This window comes from Haemaphysalis longicornis, unplaced genomic scaffold, assembly GCF_048455015.1.
Source record: "Haemaphysalis longicornis isolate Haplotype H1 unplaced genomic scaffold, Haemaphysalis longicornis Haplotype H1 scaffold_10, whole genome shotgun sequence".
Taxonomy (NCBI): Eukaryota; Metazoa; Arthropoda; class Arachnida; order Ixodida; family Ixodidae; genus Haemaphysalis; species Haemaphysalis longicornis.
The window spans coordinates 110,011,468-110,030,340 of NW_027526204.1; the positions used below are offsets into that span (position 1 = coordinate 110,011,468).

Below are 18,873 nucleotides of genomic sequence, written 5' to 3' on the forward strand. Positions count from 1 at the left end.
GCGACTGATCTAGCACCTTCGCGATAGAAGCGCAAAGGCTCCCGGGTACGTCGTCTGCTCCCGCCACTTCCAGTTCGAGAGCTCTCCAGGCCTCCCGTATGCCGGCAATTTCACACCTGTGTGTACATGCTAATGTTTCCACCAATCAAAAACTAGGGGCTTTTCTGAAAGGTAAGCAACCTGCGACAAATAACCCCGCACACATGCGCGTGAAAGCCGCCGGCGCACGGGAGGCCAGGAGGACTCTCGAACTGGAAGTGTTCCGATCCCAGTGGCAATACCAGCAGGTCACAAGGCTCACCAAATGCAAGCCACACAAACTTTTGAGAACACTTGCCTTATCCTTACATTATACATTACTTTCTTGGTACCCAGGCCAACTTCCACGAGTACCTGTCTATGGTGCCTCCACACATAAATATCGCAGAATCCCTCAAGTAGCAAAGCAGCACACTGTGCACGTACAGGTGTAAATCCTAAGACACAAGAAAATGGGACATGAACGAACAGTAAAGCCTGACTTATTTTTCCCCACAACAGGTGTTCACCTTCAGGTTATTGAAAAGCAAGTTGCGACAATGCAGAACAAAAACTTGGGAGGTAAAAGTTTTATTGACAACTTTGCATTTCGGAAGCAGCCGTTGTTGTGCGCAGTGGCACGGGAAACAATCAAAATTATCTCAAATTTCAGGGAGCGAAAGAAGGACAACGTTTCACTCAGTCTCAAAGCTGGGCTCCCGACAGTGAACAAAAACGGCCGCCCAATAAAGCATGCAGCAAAGGAAAACTGCCTGGAAACAGGGTTGATCGGTCGATTAGTCTAAAAAAACCGGCACAAAGCATAAAAGAACAGCAGCAACCAACACAGCGGGGGGAAAATGAACTAGCCCTCTGCGTCACGTCGTCCAGAAACAGGTGCACAGTGGAACACCAACAGGCCTACACGTTCATATGTACAGGGTGATCCGAAACAGGAAACCATAAAACTCCGAAAAACACATTTCCAAGGACAAGAGGGTGTGAGGAAGCTGCCACGCCAATACTGAACACGCGTGCCTCGCGGACCAAAATAAAACTGCGCCCAATGCCTGTACAAGGGCTTATTCCGTACGAACGCTCCGTAAATTTCAGATTCCTAAAAATGCAGCTCGTTCCGCAAATTGCTTTAAAATGCGCGATCCCGCAGTAACTGTCTACACCTACGCGACGTTAAAACATTCGATTCGCCGAAACGAACAGCGCGGCGCTAATGCCTTCACGTACGCACTATTGCATCGCAATCTGGCCCCCAAGACAGGCACGCTGCCAGTTGAAGCGGCAGCGTTCAGTATTAGCGTCGTATTTGCATGGCGTGGTAGTAGTAGTACCCCCTAGCAGGCTACAGCCTTCATAACGAACAGGTCAAAGGGCAAAAGCGGACAACCTAACTCTGCTAGCCGAGAGAGAGAGAGAGAGAGGGCATAGAGGTATTGCAAGAGGAGAAACACTTACGACGGAAAGTTCTCTACCAGCGAGAGGAGGGTGAGAGGGGTAACCGTGCCCTATGCCTGAGGTGTCTTTTTGTCCCGTTCCCCTAAACAGAAACCGCCCGCTCCCGCCATCCAACCAACCACAGCCATAAATATATCCGGGGAAACAAAACGAGCCTAGCAAGAAAAAAAAAAACAAGACAGAGTGCGACAGACCGCTTAATAAAACATTCATGCGTCGTGGTTTTGCGAATCATACGAGGCTGCACACATGAGATCAAAAAACAATCTCGTCGAAGACAGAAGAAAAGAACCGGGACAAAACTTTAGGTCGCCCCGCAACGGATAAAGGAATAGAAAGGGACGCTAGTTCTGTTAAAAAATATGCCACCAAACCAGCAAATTACGACTGAAAGCAACGCGGAGCAGCTTTCGACAGTTGGTCACACGCTGTCCAGGGAGTCGCCCAGACCGTGTCCCCGCAAGCCACAGGGCCGCCGCCATCGGAGGAGCAGTAGGGAAGGGACGATGGTGCGTCTTAGTACTCCTCTTCCTCGCCGCCAGGTATGGCACCGCCCTCTTCAACGTAGTCCTCCGGGACTGAGAACCCCTCCTGCACCAGAGACCAGCAGAAAAAAAAGTTCCACTCAATGTGGAAGCTCTCAGAAGTGCAGAACAGTGATCCGTTATAATGGGCTGTGTAGCACCTTTATCCGCTCACTGTTACCTCCCAATGCAAGTCAAATTTCCCGCCTTCGCAGTGCTCGCACACCCCCTGCTTGAAACTGCGCCAGCAGGAGTTCTGTTCTTTTTGTGCTTGCTTTTCCTATAGCATGTGCCGGCATTGCACTGCCGCTTTTTTTCGCCTGCTATCGTAAAAACTGACCCAAGCAGCGCCCCTAAACAAATGAACGCGAGCGTTGCTGGTTAATTACGCACATTTTGCCTCAATTGTATCTGCAGTTTCCTTTGCGCTAAACAACGTGGAGATGTATGACAAGCGCCAGCGGTTCTCGAGTTTCGAACACGTGTGGCTATATAAACTGCTTGGCTTTTGACGACTCTGGGTTACGCCGCGACGACGGAATGCCACGTGGCTCCACTTCGGTCCACCGAGCGAGCTACGACAAGGCGAGCCCCTAAAGTGCTCTGCACCTAGACGCGATTGCGCTTTTGTCCACTGTATCTGTCAAATGGCCAATGTGGGGTTACACCAGTGCAGTGCGACACCAAAACGACTGCCAAAACCGGAGAGACCTCCCCGGCTCGGCCGTACCGGGCGAAAAGAGAGCCGTGCACACCTCAGTGGCATAGAGGATCTCGAGTATCTGGTCGACGACTTGAGACTTTCCATGCTTCTGCTCACACTCCTGGCACAGCACCTCAATGTCGCGCAGCTTGCCGTAATAGAAGTCGCGCTCCTTCTCCAGCCCGTCCACGGTTGTCTTCAGGTCCGCAACCTGAGGGGGAGAGAGAGAAAAGCAAGACTGGTTGGCATCACAGGCACAGCTGAAAAAACAGCTGGAACAAGGATGGAAAGCAACAGTAGCGAGTTTTAAGCTTGTCATTTACGCTCTTGTTACGTTCAACGCTGAGTATCTATTTATCCATTTAAGTACATGGACCATCCACTCTCTGGGACTACCGCACGACGACAGAAGTGATGCACAAATGCAAGGCAATGTATGACAGAACCCAGCTGTAAATATAGGTGGTATTCATTGAAAAGTTTAGCTGTCAGTTTCTTTGCTTGGCAACACTGGAAACGGCCACCAACATGGCCGATGCGCCACGGACATGGCGCACATGTGCGACAGCGCCCCAGCACGCCAAAGAAATAAAAACACACAGACACACGCCAGCGTGCGTCATCTGTTCCGTTTCAACCCGATTCTCAACGGTGCACGTGACAACAGAGATTATATTAACCGCACTCGCACTTTACTCGAGGCATTACTTTGCGTTCGACGGGGTAGAGTTTGGAACATTGAACCCAGATCCTGTGCTTAGCACGGACAAGTACCGCCATCCCGCGGAGCCCGACGTAACCAGTAGCGGCGCAATCACATGGTTGCCTGCGTGCGTGCCTCGCCAGTGAGTACAAGCTATACGCTTGCCTTCCCTCCATACTGTCGTGCTCTGTGCATCCTCCACAGCTACTGCACTTAGCACAGTCACCGAGTCAGCCGCTTCTAGTCCCATATGCACCCCAGTCCAGCCTGACCACCAGAGACTCCCCCCAGCACCAGCTTGAACCATCTTCTATTACCCCACCTTATCGCCCACTCCACTGAAAGCACCGAGTTGCTCCCCATCGTCCCAACAGAAGTACTGGCAGCCCCGTGGAGCCCATGCTCAAACATGCCCCTTTACGCGGACTCTGATCATCCAACAGCCAAAGTTCGCTAACATGACCATTCACAGTAAGGATATGTCACTGTGTTAGCAAGAATTTGCTTAACTCGACACCGTTAAGTGCAAAAACCATAAACGAAGAAGCCGAGAGAGCTCCCTACTATACGGAAAGAGGAGCAGAAAACAAACTTGCCTGGTTGGTCAGCTCTTCCAGCCTGTGCGCATCTCCTGAGCCTGTGCTGCCTGTTATCCGTGTTGCTGCTCCAATGGGCTTCGACGTTGGCACGTTGCGAGCCATCGGCTTGGTTGCGTTCACTGCAAGGCACAGGCATGGGACGCACCATTACGCAAGAGAAAAACAAACAGGAAGAGACCCTCGCACCCCACGACAGACAAAGAAAAGCTGAAAAATAATTGCATATTTGAAATCAGCTCAGAGAACTCAGTAAGACCACCTTGTTTTATTAAGATTGGTTAAGAAATAAACGAAATGGGTCTAAGACCAGTCCCCCCCCCCTTAACAGTGCTGATCACAAACAATGCCCTCTCTACCGTTTTGCCCCTGTTGGTCATAGCAATTTCATCTTCGATAAACAACTGAAAAACCAGCACTTCCTCACTAGCAACTTCACCTTCCCATGGCCGAAATGTAACAGTGGCCCACGGAGAGGCGTTCAGGCTACCAACAAGAAAACTTAAGGCCATTCCACTCAATGTGAAAGCTGTCGGAAGTGCAGAGCAGCGATTTGCCACAACGGGCTGTAGCACCATTGTCCACACACCGTTACCCTCCAATGCAAATTAAATTTCCCGCCTTCGAAGCACTTGCGTGCCCCCTGCCTGAAACTGCGCCAGTGGGAGTTCTGGTCTTTTTGTGCTTGCTTTTCCTTCCACATGTGCCGGCATTGCACTGCCACTTTTTTTCGCTGACTCGTAAAAACCGACCCGACGAGCATTCCGAACTAAATGAACGCGAGATGAATGCCGGTTAATAACGCATGTTTTGCCTGGAATGTACCTACAGTTTTCTTTGCACTTAACGGGGATCTGTGTGAGAAGCACCAGTGATTCACACGTTTCGAACGCTTATGACTACATACACTGCCTGGTTTTCGAAGCATCTGGGTTACGCCACGACGACGGAACTCAGTGGGGCTCTACTTGGGTCCAGCGAGCGAGCTACGAAGACAAGGCAAGCCCCTAAAGTGCCCTGCACTTGATAAGAATGTGCGACCTCCGAGGACGCCCAAAGAGGAAGACGCCACCCACCCGGCCGGGCGGCGACCTTGTGGTTGTTGGCGATGCGCGAGGTGGAGCCCGAGGTGGCGGTGCCGATGACGGACGTGTTGCCCCTGGCCTCGACGGGGTCGTAGGGGCGCCCGTCGTAGTTGGCGTCGAAGAACTTCTTGAACCACTGGACAAACTCAAAGTTGTCCTGGAAGCGGCCCTTGATCAACCGGTCCACGGGGATGTTCTGCAACAACGGGCAAATGGTTTTTTTTTATTGCAATGACCTTGCATTCCTTACTTTTGGACAGCAGTTCCAAGATGAAGCAACTTTCACGGTCCCTTTGAATTTAACTCTTTCGTGACAACGGCGTAAGCCATCATTCACGGGTGAACAATGATTTTCAAACCTGCCGCAAAAAGTAAAAACTGAGCTATTCGTACAACTGACGCCATTTGGAGTGTTCATTGGAAGCCCCTTTTTCAGTTTCGTGGCAGTTTGTTTACACTTCACGTGAATAGACTGCGTCACGAGTGAAATTTGAACCCAAGGTATGGAAAATGGCGTCCCGTTTCACTGCGCACTCTGTAAAGGCGGAGAACGGTTTCAGGGAGTGATGACTCCACCAATAACGTGGTTTCTGATTTTAGTTCTAATGACTCTCCAATTCAACAGCCTCAGATCTGAATGTGCTGCCAGGGAAGGTTCGTTTTTGACTTCGCGCTGTATTTATAAACAAAACGTGCCTACTATCCGACTGTGGTAGTGCTTTTATGTGTCGGGACTGGACAACGTGCGGCGGGAATATTTTGCCAAATTCACTGCGCCGGGTCGTGTTATCACCATCAAGATAGCCTGGCGCTCGTGTAAAGTTACCGCTGCACAGCAATGCGAACTGCTTCTCAAGAGTGCTAATTCTTTTTCTCTTGTTTTTTACCACTGCAGTGATAAATATTTGGTGTGAGGACATAAACAAGCATGCTTGGATGCATACTTTAGAGAGACCGACTCTTGAGTGGCTTTGCGGAGCGGCACAGCGGTCAAGGCCCTTAGGTTGCTGGGCCCACAAAACTCCGCAACTTGGTGTACAGCTCTGATGTATCTATTAAATCATAGCTTAGGAATGCAGAAACATTTTGCATATCCCAGAATTCCTAGAACAATGTTTAGGCTCAGTCAAATCGCCTATTTGTGTTGTGTATACTTCTTTCTGCATTTTTTGTTTCGTTGAACAATAAACTGTCAAAAATTACACCTTTCACAAAACTGCTGTTATGTGTTTGAAAGAGAAATATATAAGCTACAATTTCATGCATAGCAATGCTAAATGTGTCCAGTAGCTCAAGAAAAAAAAAAAGTTTCCCGGCAGCACTCAAAATCGGCCATTTTTCCGCGGTCACAAAAGAGTTAACCTGGCCACTTTCTACTGCCCTTCTCTGCAGTAGAATCGTACACTAAAGAAAAAGTGAAAAGTTCCTAACACCCATTAAGGCAGAGCCTCACAGATGTTGCTTCGGGTAAACCACAGCTCAAAAGAGGGTCGGGATGTCTTGTTTCGAGAGTGCCACACACGCTACGGTTACACAGCAGAGCACGCACATACAAGACACCACCCATGCAGGTGACGACAGGCCAGGGCCAGTTCCTCCCCTTAGAAAGTGGAAACAGCGGGGAGCGCACCTTGTCAACGCCCACTTTCTTGAAGGATGCCTGGAGAAGCTTGAAGTTCTGGATGTACTCGTGTTCAAGATTTGTCTTGAACTTTACTTTCCTCAAGGTCACACAACCTGGGGAGATAAGGGGGCAACAATAGCAAAGGAGGGAACTTCAAGGCTGCGGCAGTACCTACACGTGCCAACAAAAACGCAAGACAGCAACAGAAAAAGACCCAACAGCACAGAAAACTTGACTGTGCAATGTGCGGAAACACATTTCAGCAAAACCCTGCATGCCTGAGAGGACAAAAATAATGGCACAAATATGCCCATTTCCTCCGTACATGCGCCTGTCCTCAGACTGCTCTGCAGGTTACAGCCCTGAGCAACAGGGCTTCAGTTTCACACTGGCCACTACCACCAAATATACAGTTAAAGCCCAATCTCACAAATTTCCAAATTTCACAAGGTCCGATTCCGATTCCCTGATAGTTACCAAATGTGTTGAATGCACAGGAATCTATCTTGAATAAAACACCCCAAGCCCAATTTTCAGAGAAAACGGGACCCAGTAAGAAAAGGCACAAGCGGGCCATCGTATTAGGGGACAAAAGGCACCACTCACCGGGAAAGAGCATGTCCATGAATTGACAGTAAGCAGCACCTGCATGTGCAAAGAATACAAGGAAATAGCTTGAAGACGCTCAAAGAGCACCAAACGGTCATCACCCAGCCAAGACGACTTCTTATTTCCCCACACAAGGAGCATGGAAGACGCCACTATACTCGGAAACAAGTTAAGAATGGCAACAGCTCACGTACGGTATAACTCCGCCTAAGCGACGGACCCGCATGTCAACAGGCGTGCGAGTTTTGAAAGGAGACTGCTATGAATGCGCGATATCGTCTGCCTTTTCTCGCGTAGTTTGTTTGTAGCCACTGCAGTCGTTTATAAGCATATTAAGTACAAAAAATCACGGAAATGGCTCGTGCCATGTTCCAAAAACATTGCGATCTCGCTCTTAATGTTTCTAGCGGAGCCCAGAACCAGAACAGTCTTTGGATAGCAGCTACCACACTCGCACCGATTCACACAATCAGCATCTACAATAATGTCTTTGGCCACATAGTATTCTCATTCTCCATGTACCAAAGATGCCACCATTGTGTTACAATGCAAGTTAGCAAAAAAAAAAAAAAAAAAAAAAAAAAAAAAAAAAAGACAGGCCTAGTCATTCGTGGCTTTTTTCGCTAAGGCCCATTAGACAACTTTTACAACTTTATATAATGTCCCTTTAATGCAGATTCTCTGCTGCAAGGAAATAGGGGAGCAGCAGGCCAAAAACACAGCCACAGTCTCAAAAAGCAAGGGTCAAGAAAAAACGACGGTGGAGGGGTATAGGACATTAGTGTCAGAGTGAAAGTTGTTAACACTACGCTTCACAGTAGAAATCCTGTTGCTACGACGAGACTCACCAATTGGTCACCGCACCCACAGAGAAAAAAAAGTAAACTGCAGCTGAACCTCAATTTTTTGTCAAAACAAGAATTTATGCCACAAGATTCCCCTCTGCAGTGGCCCAAAGGCTTCACACTTCCCGATTTTAGAGACCTCCAAATTTAACAATGTCATTTGCACGTACAGATTCATTCTGATTTATGTGTGGCCCCAGAATTTATGAAACAGTTCTGAATCTTTGTTTTGCTTCATGGCTGTATTTACACTGCTTTTTACAACCAAGTCTACACGCTTTCTTTTCTTTCACTGTTTGTGGAAGATGAATCGTACATGTTAAGTTCACAAGCCTGATGAATAGCCAGACTGCACAGCTTCTTCCGCTGTGTGCTCTGGCTATTCATTACGCTTGCAGGACTAGACATCTGCGATGCTCTTGATTGGGAGCTACGCGAGTGGGAGAGCCCGCATGTGTGGTCGTGCTCCAACAGATGGCAGTAAGCTTCAACCACTTCTGTAAGTTGCATTTCCATTGGCAGGGCTTCTCATCGTCATTTCATAGCTGCCTGAACCACTGTGTGTTTGCTGAAGTTATAATAAATAGCGACTGCAGGCATCTGTTGTCCACCTGTGTTTCCACAATGGAAGCAACTGCAATTAGTGACTGGTGGCACTGCATCTGAAGTGAAAATGTCTGTTACAAGCAAGACTTGATTAAAGTTCCAGGATGACTTGTCCCTTATAACCAACTGTCTTCTACCTCCGATGTCTGTTATAAAAGAGGTCAACTTAATGGGAAAGATAGGGCGGCCATCCATGTGGGTGAATAGTGCCTCTTATAATGAGGTTCAACTGTACAAGTGACTTCATTACACTGAGGTTAAACGAACTGTACCTGCTGTGTTCGTTGACACAGTAACCGTAAAAACCACTGCACAACAACCTGACAGCCAAAGCATAATACTGACGTAGATAGCATGACAGAGTCAATTTTTGATGAAACTTAGAGGGAGAGAATAGTTTTTAGATGGATCACCTCTGATGGTGCGTAGCGTCTGCAGGTGCTGGCCAAGAAGAATGAAATTAAAGAGCAACTTCTTCAAGGGTCATCATCATCAGCCTGTATACGCCCACTGCAGGGCAAAGGCCTCTCCCATAGACCTCCACTTATCCCAGTCCTGTGCTAACTGAGACCAATCTATCCCCGCAAACTTCTTGATCTCACCTGCCCACCTAACCTTCTGCCGTACCCTGCCACACTTGCCTTCTCTATAGGGATCCACTCTGTTACCTTTAATTACCAATGGTTATCTTGCCTTCGCATTACGTGCCCTGCCCACGTCCATTACTTCTTAATTTCTACTAGTATGTCCTTAACACACATTTGTTCCCTGACCCACTCCACTCTCCTTGTCGCTTAATGTTTCCGTTGTTCGCCGAGTCATCCTCAATTTAAGTTGAACCCTCATAGTGAGCCTCCAAGTCTCTGCCCCGTAGGTGAGCACTGGTAAGATGCAGCTGTCATACACTTTCTTCTTCAGGGACAATGGGACCTCCCGTGAATATGCCAATTAACCCTCAAGGGCATTACACTGCAGAAGAAAAGTTTAAAAATTCTGACGCCGATTACGCAGAGTCAAGCAGACATACAGGGACAGGTGTAAGCATTACTAGGTCAGCCGGTCGTATTTCCCTCGTGGCTGAAGAGCAGAGGTGCGCTCATGATGGACCACATAACTGACAACGGTCAGAAAAACAACGCCAATGAGGTGGAGGTAAGAAGAGATGAGTTTACGCCAACAGGGACGTGGGAGTGCTGCAGTCAACGAAGCTGTTTCAACGGCAAGACAGCCACCCACCTGGTGTTGCGTTGTAACGGGCAACCACCGCCACCAGCCCGGCCCCCTCACCTGAGCAGAGCTCCTCGATCTTGGTGTAGTGTGTGCGGAGGCACTCGTTGACCCAGTGCAGCATGTCATGGCGGCTGAGGTTCTCTGTGGTCGCATTGGTGGCGTGCACGTTCACACACAGGGGCCCCTGCTCTCCCATCCTCCTCCTCCTGTCCGGCCTCTCACGGCACCTGCGAGAAAGAGCATGAGGAGCACAGGGGACGGTGTCACCACACAGCCAAGGGTAGCGTTATCAATAGGAACGCTGGCCATTTCCAGCACATAGCGTTTGCATCTTTCCTCTCTGCAGCTCAACCAATCTTCCAGTGATTGCCCACATCTGTCCCCTAACTCTGCAGGCATTGTGGAAAGGAGTACTAACACAAAATTTGTTTTTTTTTTTTAACTTCCATGTGTGTCTACCAGCCCAGTAATCATAGAATGGCACATTAGATGGCTGACAACAATTATGTGCAGCCTCGATAATTTGTGCCAGTTTCGGTTTTGACAACAGCAACATCGAGGCGGCCGTCATGACAGGCGGGCGCTCTTGACATCGCTGTTCTCGTTGCAACAGGGTTGTTCTGGACGCACACACTAGAGCGAGCGAGCGCGTCCAGACCGGTCGTGGTCACACACACCTGGGAAGCATGACGTCAGTCTTTAAATTGAGATTTGATGCACAAGGTGGAGCAGCGCAGGCCAACAGCAGCCAGTGCCTTGGCCACATCACTGGAGCCGTGATGTCGGCAGTTTTGGGAGAGCTGCTCAACACATCATGCTGATGCCGCTGTTGAAAGGGTACCCGTTCTGAGCTTTCTTGTGTGAGCAAAGATTAAAACTGCTTTAAAATACAATATAATGAACGATTACAATTGAAACTTTCTGGGAGATATCTCCATATACAAAGGAAGCTCTGCACATAGTATAGTTATTTCAGCTTTCAAATTTAGCGTTAGTACTTCGTTAAAAACAAGAGAGAAAAGAGCAAAGCAAGGGCCTGGGAGGAAAGAATCTAAGGTAGACAAAAGTTTATTTGCACATGTTCACTTAGAAAAGAAAAGTACCTTTGCTTCATTGTGACTTCATTAGGCATTTTAATAGCCACTTAGGAGCGCATATTAAGTGCCTCAGAATAATTGCGTGGCCACTTTCTCTTAATCGCAAGGTCTACTAATGAGCCAAAGTGATAAAAATTTAAGAGTGCAAGACTCATTTGAAACTACCAAAGCTACACGAGCCTCACTGCTGCGACTAATGAAATATGCATCAAAGGAGCTCCAGCAAAAAACAACAGTTGCTGCTAATACCTTAGTATTTCTGCCAAACCATTCTCACTGGCACCCAAAAACAAGAAAAAAAAAAAAGGAACGACAAAAAGAGACTAGTCAACCGCCACCCACACGAGAAAATAATTCACCGTTATTAACACCAATCAAGCTCCAATTAGGCAGCTTCTCGCAAACGAGACGAGCGCTCCCAAAACGAGCGCTCAAACGCTCCCCCTCGCCCCCTTAATAGACCGCAATGGCCTCGAGGGGAGGAACTGCGCGCGCGACAACGATGCCACCTCCTACATAGCGTCACCCCCTCCCTCCCTTCGCGCCGACCCGGAAAGAGCGTGCGCGGCGAAACAACAGAGATCAGAGACCTGATGCACCCACACCCAAACACCCACACTCCATCCAGCCTCAAAAGTAGTGCACGCTCTCTCGACTCTCCTCGATACATTAGGCTGGCTCCATTTCCCACCACAAACCTGCAAGGCCAACCCCTCCTCTTCTTTCGAAAGAGTGGCTCAGCACACCTCATGAATGAAAGTGCCTCTCAATGCCTTCGCCATTAAAAAGGTTATCCAAAACAGGCACCCAAAGCAAACCATACCTGGCTCAATGAAAGAGCGTGCCCCAGAAAACAGCTATTTGTCAATGCCTCGGCTTTTTAAAACACTAAATGAAACGAACTTTTATGAAAACTTTCAAAGTCAACTGTGCAGGCTGACATTGCCTCTTAGGTGCTGAAATAATATTAGTACTGCTTGTTTGGAAGCCAGTCAATAGCACCGTGGGCATGAAATCTTTAACAAACATAAACAAACAACCTCAGCCATAAATTCAAAAGAACATTTTATTTTTGTTCAAACCACACAAACCCACTTAGGCTAGCGAACGCACAAAAGCTGCCCCCGCGCATTAACGCTGACCCCACACAAAATGTGAGGAGCCTTTACCGTTGCGTGGGTTGACAACTGATACGCTCACCTATTTACGAGCCAGAAACAATGAAAGCACTCGAGATTAGCGCAACACAAGGGTGCCATTATCAGCGTTTCCATAATCATCATCAGGTGAAGCCAGCAGAAGCAAACAACACTAGGTGATGTACGAAAAAGGAAAAAGACAGCCATGACTTGACTATCTGATCCCCTAATCGACCTCTGATTACGTTTGGTGACTAACAGCAGGTGTGTCAATCAAAACAGGGTTCAATATTAGTTTGCACAAGCGCATTCCGTTCTGTTCATACCATCCACTAACAGCCCTGGAAAGAGTATCAGTTTGGTTAGCATAAAACAACTATCGTAATGAGCAGAATGGCTGTTACAATTACCACAGCATATATAGTTACCGCCTCCTCTTGTTTTGAGCCCTGTGATTCAGAGTGTCACAGAACGACAACTTATGTCGACTGTTGCATTCATAATAGTACAAAGCGTTTTCCCAATTTTGAAATAGCTACAGTGTGGTGGCATGGAACAAATACACGAGGAAATGACGGGACGTGTCTTTGTTCCTCTTCTCGCAGTAGCTACTTTAATATGAACTACCAACTCGCCCAAAACTAGACCCTGCAAACCTTTTCATGACATGCTGGCTCCAAAAAAATGTTAAACTAACTTGACTTACTTCTATCCTTGGAAACAAGAGTGTACCAAGGTATCTAATGTGGGATTTTACTATTTGAAAGCAGTACCTGTTACAAACTAGCGTGTATTAAGAACATGAAGTTCATAGTAAAAGTGATGAACGTTTTATCCATGCTATATGGGTTCAAAAACACTTTATGCATGCTCTGTCGCTACAATGAATCCCGCCCATTGAAGCATTTTGCCCTACTTCTCGCTGTTACAACTCGCAGCCGGCACATCGGAAAATGTGCAGCAACGCCCCCACGTCAGTGTTTCATCAGGAGGGTGGCGGCTCAAAAGAAAAACCACGAGCATCCTGCCTGAATCAACCGCGCGCGCACACCTGGCCCGCGAAAGACTCGCTCGCGTGCGCAGCGCGCCACTTCAAGGGCGGCACTTCGATCCGGCGCATTCTGAGCCAGCCAACCGGACACATTTGCGACAGACCGTCACAGTATCGGAGAGCTCGCGAGTCGTCGTCGCCGACGACAAAACAACGCCGTCTCAGGACACGCCTTCGTTTCACGCTAGGTCGCTCACGAATACGCCGCTGCCGCGACGTTCCGGTCATCCTCACTGGTCTGACGGCTAAATTAGCTAGACAGCTGTGCAGCGGCGTCTTCCGCCGCGCGTACAAAGTAACAAGCAAAAACCCGGCGTCGGAAGAACAAACACGAGGCGGCGGAATCGCGAAATGGGACCGCTAGCCAACGCAAGTTCCCGTGGGCACGATGCCAGGTAGACGGGCCGCGCGCTGACGCGTGCTGGATATGCAAATCGCCTCACAACGGTACCCTACCCACCTTATATAGCGATCGGGGTCCACTGCCCGCAAAAGAAGCGCTGCGCGATTTCCGCAAGCACCTCCGACGGCAGAGAAGTCTTCGGTTTAAAAGGTCACGACTACGCGGCGAGCGTTCAGTCATCTACAACGATCGCACGAGGCGCCGACTGACCTGTACGCAAGGGAAATACCGGCGTAGTATGCCGTTCCTGAATGGGACGTCACGGGCCTTATCGAGTCACGCTAGGGTAGCGGGAGACACCGGCTTGTGAAGCTCCGTCGTCCGGTGCACGACGGTCAACACATCACGTTCAATTTAAAACAAAAAGAACAATTCTAGTTCCTACGTAAACAGAATCGGAAGCGAAGTCGTTTGTCGACCGCTTGTTTAGCTTTTGACAGCGAGGGCAGGCGGTACGGGATGTTGGAGCGGACGAGCAAGTGTCGACGGCAAACGAAACGTCGGTGCCTGCCGTCAAAAAGGTGAAATGCCAACGCTTCAAACGCGTCCCAGCGTGACGCCGAAAACGTTACAAATAAAGAACACAAGTGAAACGATAAACACGGTGAGAATAACAGGCGTTGTGTAACGCAGAGCAAGAAAGCGAGCAAAATTCGAAGCCCCTCCAGGCACATATCTTCGCAGGTCAACCGATTTGACAGGCATGCGACCCATTCCACCTGCCCACTGCGAGCAAGTTTTGTACAAAGAAGCTCACGGACATTCGTCCAACAGTAATGTACAAGGTCGGAAACGTTACGTAAAACGACGGGGCGCAGCTGCGGGTACGTGGATATTTGAAAAAAAGACTGGCAGTGACAGCTCCGAGGTGTACTGTTCCGCGACCTAAGCCTAGACGCCGGTCTGCTACAGGCGTCAGAAACACAGCTTTCAACAAGGGCGTCAGATTGTCAGGGATTGTAGCTGGTGACGGAAATTAAAGGCTACAAGCTGGTCACAGGAAACAAACTCACCAGTTCGAACAGAAAACAGCGGGCAACGAAGCTCGGGGCCAACAGTAAGCTCGTTAGCACTCGCGTTCTGGAGGAGGCGCAGAAGTCCCGAATCAGAGCGCCGACTTCAATCGAATTTACAAATTTTGATGTTGGCGCCTAAAAAATTTATACAACCACGATATTTTAAGTTAAATTAAAAATATCAATATGTGGTAAAAGCAGTATGTGAGGTCTAAAAATACAAATTACCGTTTATTACGTGCGGTACTGCTACCGAAATGGCGGCGCCCAGGGGCCAGCTTGTGAACTTTCGGGCCCCTCAGTTCTCTTGATTCTCCTGTCGTGATTCTCTTAAAACCACAAGCATGCCTAAAAACAGTAAGCACCGTTCTGTCCAAAGTACAAACGACAGCAGCATCCTTAGCAAGTGTTCCATGGTTTTAAAAGGATACATGACAGACGGCTTCACAACTTCTTTCGCCACAAAATGCGCTCGCCGATCACCCCTAATCAATCGCGGTTATTACGTGCGAGCGAAGTGCATGTCGATGCTTTTCGAAGACTACTGTCGTTTTTTCAAGGACAGCGCCTGTCAAGTTCTGTCTCTCGGCGCCGGATACGACGCGAATTTCTTTAAACTAAAGGCGACCGGCGCGTTGCCGGCTGGTTGCCGCTACTTCGAAGTTGATCTTCCCTTGGTCGTTACCAACAAGTCGCAAGTCATCAAAAGTTCAGCGGAGCTCTCTTCTCTCGCTAGTGGCCCATCAACTTCGGGATGCTGCGAGCAATACCGGCTCTTCAGTCAAGATATCTGCGATTTGCACGGCTTGGAGTCGGCGCTACAAGACGCCGGCCTCGACTTCCACACGCCAGCGCTCATCATCGCAGAGTGTGTGCTCTCGTATTTGGATACGAAACATTCCGACGCACTCATCGAGTGGACATCGAGTGCATTCACGCACGCAGCGCTCGCCGTCTACGAACAAGTGGAGCCACACGACGCTTTCGGAATCGTCATGTTGAAGCATTTCGAATCCCTAGGTTCGCCTCTGAGGTCTCTTCACAAGTACCCAGACCTGCTTTCGATCAGAATGAGGTACCTGACCCGAGGGTACGAAGCGTGCGACTGCGTCGGCATGACGGACTTCGTGAGCCGCCTCGAAGCCGAAGAAACGCGGCGCTTTCAGAGCATCGAGCCGTTCGACGAGTTCGAAGAGTGGCACGAAAAATGTGCCCACTACGCGTTCACTCTGGCCCGAAAAGGAAGCGTCTTCGAGGTCTTCCCGACAAAATTCGCCACCCAGCCCGACATCGCGGCAGTTCTCAGAAGGAGAGCTGCCGAACTCGCAGAAGTTGACTGGACCCTGCATGGCGGAGACTTACGTTTGCACAGGTTCGGTCATTCGTCGGTGCTGACAACGGACGGCCAGGTGCTGACAGCCGGCGGGTTCGCAGAGAACGGTGGCAAGCATTCGCGCGTTTTCGCGCCAATTTTGACAGATCCACAGACTTTCCAATCGGAACCGGTGAACGCGTGCGTGCTGGAAGGCCGACAGCACTCTGCTATGGTGTGCCTCGAAGACGGTCGCGTTTTGGTGAACGGCGGCCGTGCATCACCCCTCCGAGCTTGCGACAGCGATGTCGTCTTGGTTCCTTCTGACGGGTCGTATATTGTCGAGGCGTCGCATTTTAAATGCACGCCGATGGCCAGGTGGAGACATTCGTTAGTGAAGGTTAGGGACCGGGAAGGTCGTGAGAAACTGGTCCTGTTTGGTGGCAGGACACCGAATGACACCGCCCTCAGCGACTGCTATGTCTTGGATGTCGCAGCACGAGCATGGAGTAAAGTGGCTGAAGGAGAGGCATCACCTCCGCCGAAACACAGTCACGCTGCTGTTGCTACGCACGATATGGCGTCTGTGATTGTGAGTTGTGGGCTATCAGGCACCGAGAAGCCCTTAAACTGTGTCCATCGCTTCAGTGTGGACGCACTAGCCTGGGAAAGGCTGCCAGTGCGGGGACTTCTGCCTAGGTATGTCTAGAAGGGAACGCAAACTACCTTTTACATGCCCAAGTAGGTGCAGTGTCCTTATTAAATGTGAAATAACGTCTAGTTGTAAGTATGCACTTAGCCACAGAGTCCGTCAAAGCACACGAGGATATTTCATGACTTGTATGATCCTGTGACCTTTTTTGTTTTCCAGCAGCATAACACACTATGGACATTAGGCCTTACAGCTCGAGTTTTAACAGTGCTGTTTAGCAAATTGTAATTGTTTCGTGTGCGCAGTTTAAAAAAAAAGTACCGAGAAATTGCCGAGTGTGCGCACGTGAGCGTGGGCTTACCCGCCGCGGTGGCTCAGTGGTTAAGGCATCGTGCTGCTGAGCGCAAGTATGCGGGTTCAATTCACGGCCGCGTCAGCCACTTTTCTGATGGAAGTGGAAAGCAAAAACGCCCGTGTGTACGAGATTTCAGCGCACGTTAAAGATCCCCAGGTGGTCAAAATTAGTCCGAAGCCCTCCACTATGGCATGCCTCATTGCCTGCGTTGCGTCGGCGCGTTAAACCCTACATTCAGTCAATCAATTAATCAGCGAGCGCGGGCCTCGCAACGACTGCCTAACATCCCCTGCGCACGTTTGTCAAGCCAAGCATACCCACTTGGGGAGATTGGCCAAGATTGGCCAATAAATACTCCAGCGTTCACCGTAATCGTGGCAACACTTGCTCAGACTGAGACAGACCTGTTACAGTAAAAGCTCGTTAATTCGAACTCGCACCCTTTTCCCGGTACAGCCGTGTATATTTCTATAGGGGAAAACTCCCGACAATTCGAACGCGTCGGTATCTAGAACGGTTAATTCGAACTATGATCCCCTGGTTCTCATCGCTCCTCGCAGAAGAAGTCGGCCCAGAATGATTACAATGTGTTGCAGATCCAAACCAAATTTACTACAGGTGCAAAACAACGAAACAGAAAAACAGCGCGGCACGCACGCTACGGTCCTGCAAAAGCTTATTTCGCTTTTAGAGAGAGCGCTGGGCCACCGGCGCCAGAGCTCCGGCGTATGCCATTATTATTTGCGAAACATTATTTACGAAATCACCAGCCACAAATGTGTAGTAGCGCCTAATTCGCAATAACTAATCCAAAGGTGGCTTGTTTGTGTTCTGCCAGCGCAGTGTGGTGCGATTTCCATTCATTCTAGTGCCCGCCCGCTAATTCCAACTCCACTTAATTCGAACAGTTTTATGGTCCCCTTCGACTTCGAATTAACAAGCTTTTACTGTATAGCATATGACCCTCACAGGTGATGTCTAATAATTGTCACTTCCACGAAAATGAAAGAAGCTAACACTTATAGTAACAATGATAAAGTAAACGTTGTTGCGGGAGCGAAGAAGCAAATCGGCTGCAGTCATGGACTGAAATCTTCGTGATGGTCGTGAAGGTTGCGTACAGCTTCACTACCTTCAAGCCTCACGCGTTACTGTGAGCTTCCTTCATTTTTTGTGTGTTAATGACAAAAGATGGCCTAAACCTTTGCAGGAGCTAACGTGGGGTGTGGAAAGCACGTTTTCTGAAGGCTGAAAACAAACTGATCTTTCTGGCCCAGCCGAAGAAAGTGGCAAGTGTGTGAGGGTTTTTTGCAAGTGCCTCGTGGGTGAATGTAGACTTTGCATGAGGTCGCACCATCCAGTTTGATATAAAAGATTGGCTGCTTGGGTGAAATTCTGTTAGTAAAAGTTCATCACTGCTTGATGTGTTGTGCCAGGTAGACAAATGTGCAACTCGTAGTAGTAAACAGCGATACTGTGAAGAAAAAATAAGACTAGAGGTAGTGGCAGGCAGGAAACGAGGTTGAAAGCATGTGAACAGGGCACTGGAAAGGCAAACATGCAATGGTGAGGCAACTAACTGCTTACAATATATGCATTGATAGCACGATATAGATGCCATTATAATTAAAGCGAAAAAGCTAGAGAGTAGGCTGTTGTCGCCAAGCTGTTGGTTGCTTTAGACTTCTAGTGAAACCCACTGAGCCATGAACATTTACAGTTATGGGATAGACCAGGTTTTAAAGGAGCCATGAAGAGAAAATACAATGTTTAATATGAAAGAACTAGGATTCAGTATCTTACTCAGCTCCATTACAGCCACAAAAGATGTT

The 18,873-nt window shown here is 48.8% G+C and overlaps 1 protein-coding gene across 2 annotated transcripts; it reads right to left on the bottom strand.

Annotated features, from left to right (window-relative positions):
- Positions 1-593: 593 nt before the first annotated feature.
- Eb1 (microtubule-associated protein RP/EB family member 1) lies at positions 594-16,188 on the bottom strand. Of its 2 annotated transcripts, none has more exons than XM_077690410.1 (8): positions 16,085-16,188; positions 10,074-10,243; positions 7,333-7,371; positions 6,733-6,839; positions 5,094-5,298; positions 4,018-4,139; positions 2,771-2,929; positions 594-2,082 (listed from the first exon to the last, which is right to left on the bottom strand). In XM_077690410.1, exons 1-8 carry the CDS (start codon positions 16,171-16,173, stop codon positions 2,008-2,010), a joined length of 966 nt encoding a protein of 321 aa, XP_077546536.1. In that variant the 5' UTR covers positions 16,174-16,188; the 3' UTR covers positions 594-2,007. The 2 variants fall into 2 exon arrangements, with proteins under 2 accessions (XP_077546536.1, XP_077546537.1); XM_077690411.1 differs by lacking the exon at positions 16,085-16,188 and adding an exon at positions 14,720-14,855.
- Between the last annotated feature and the right edge of the window lie 2,685 nt (positions 16,189-18,873).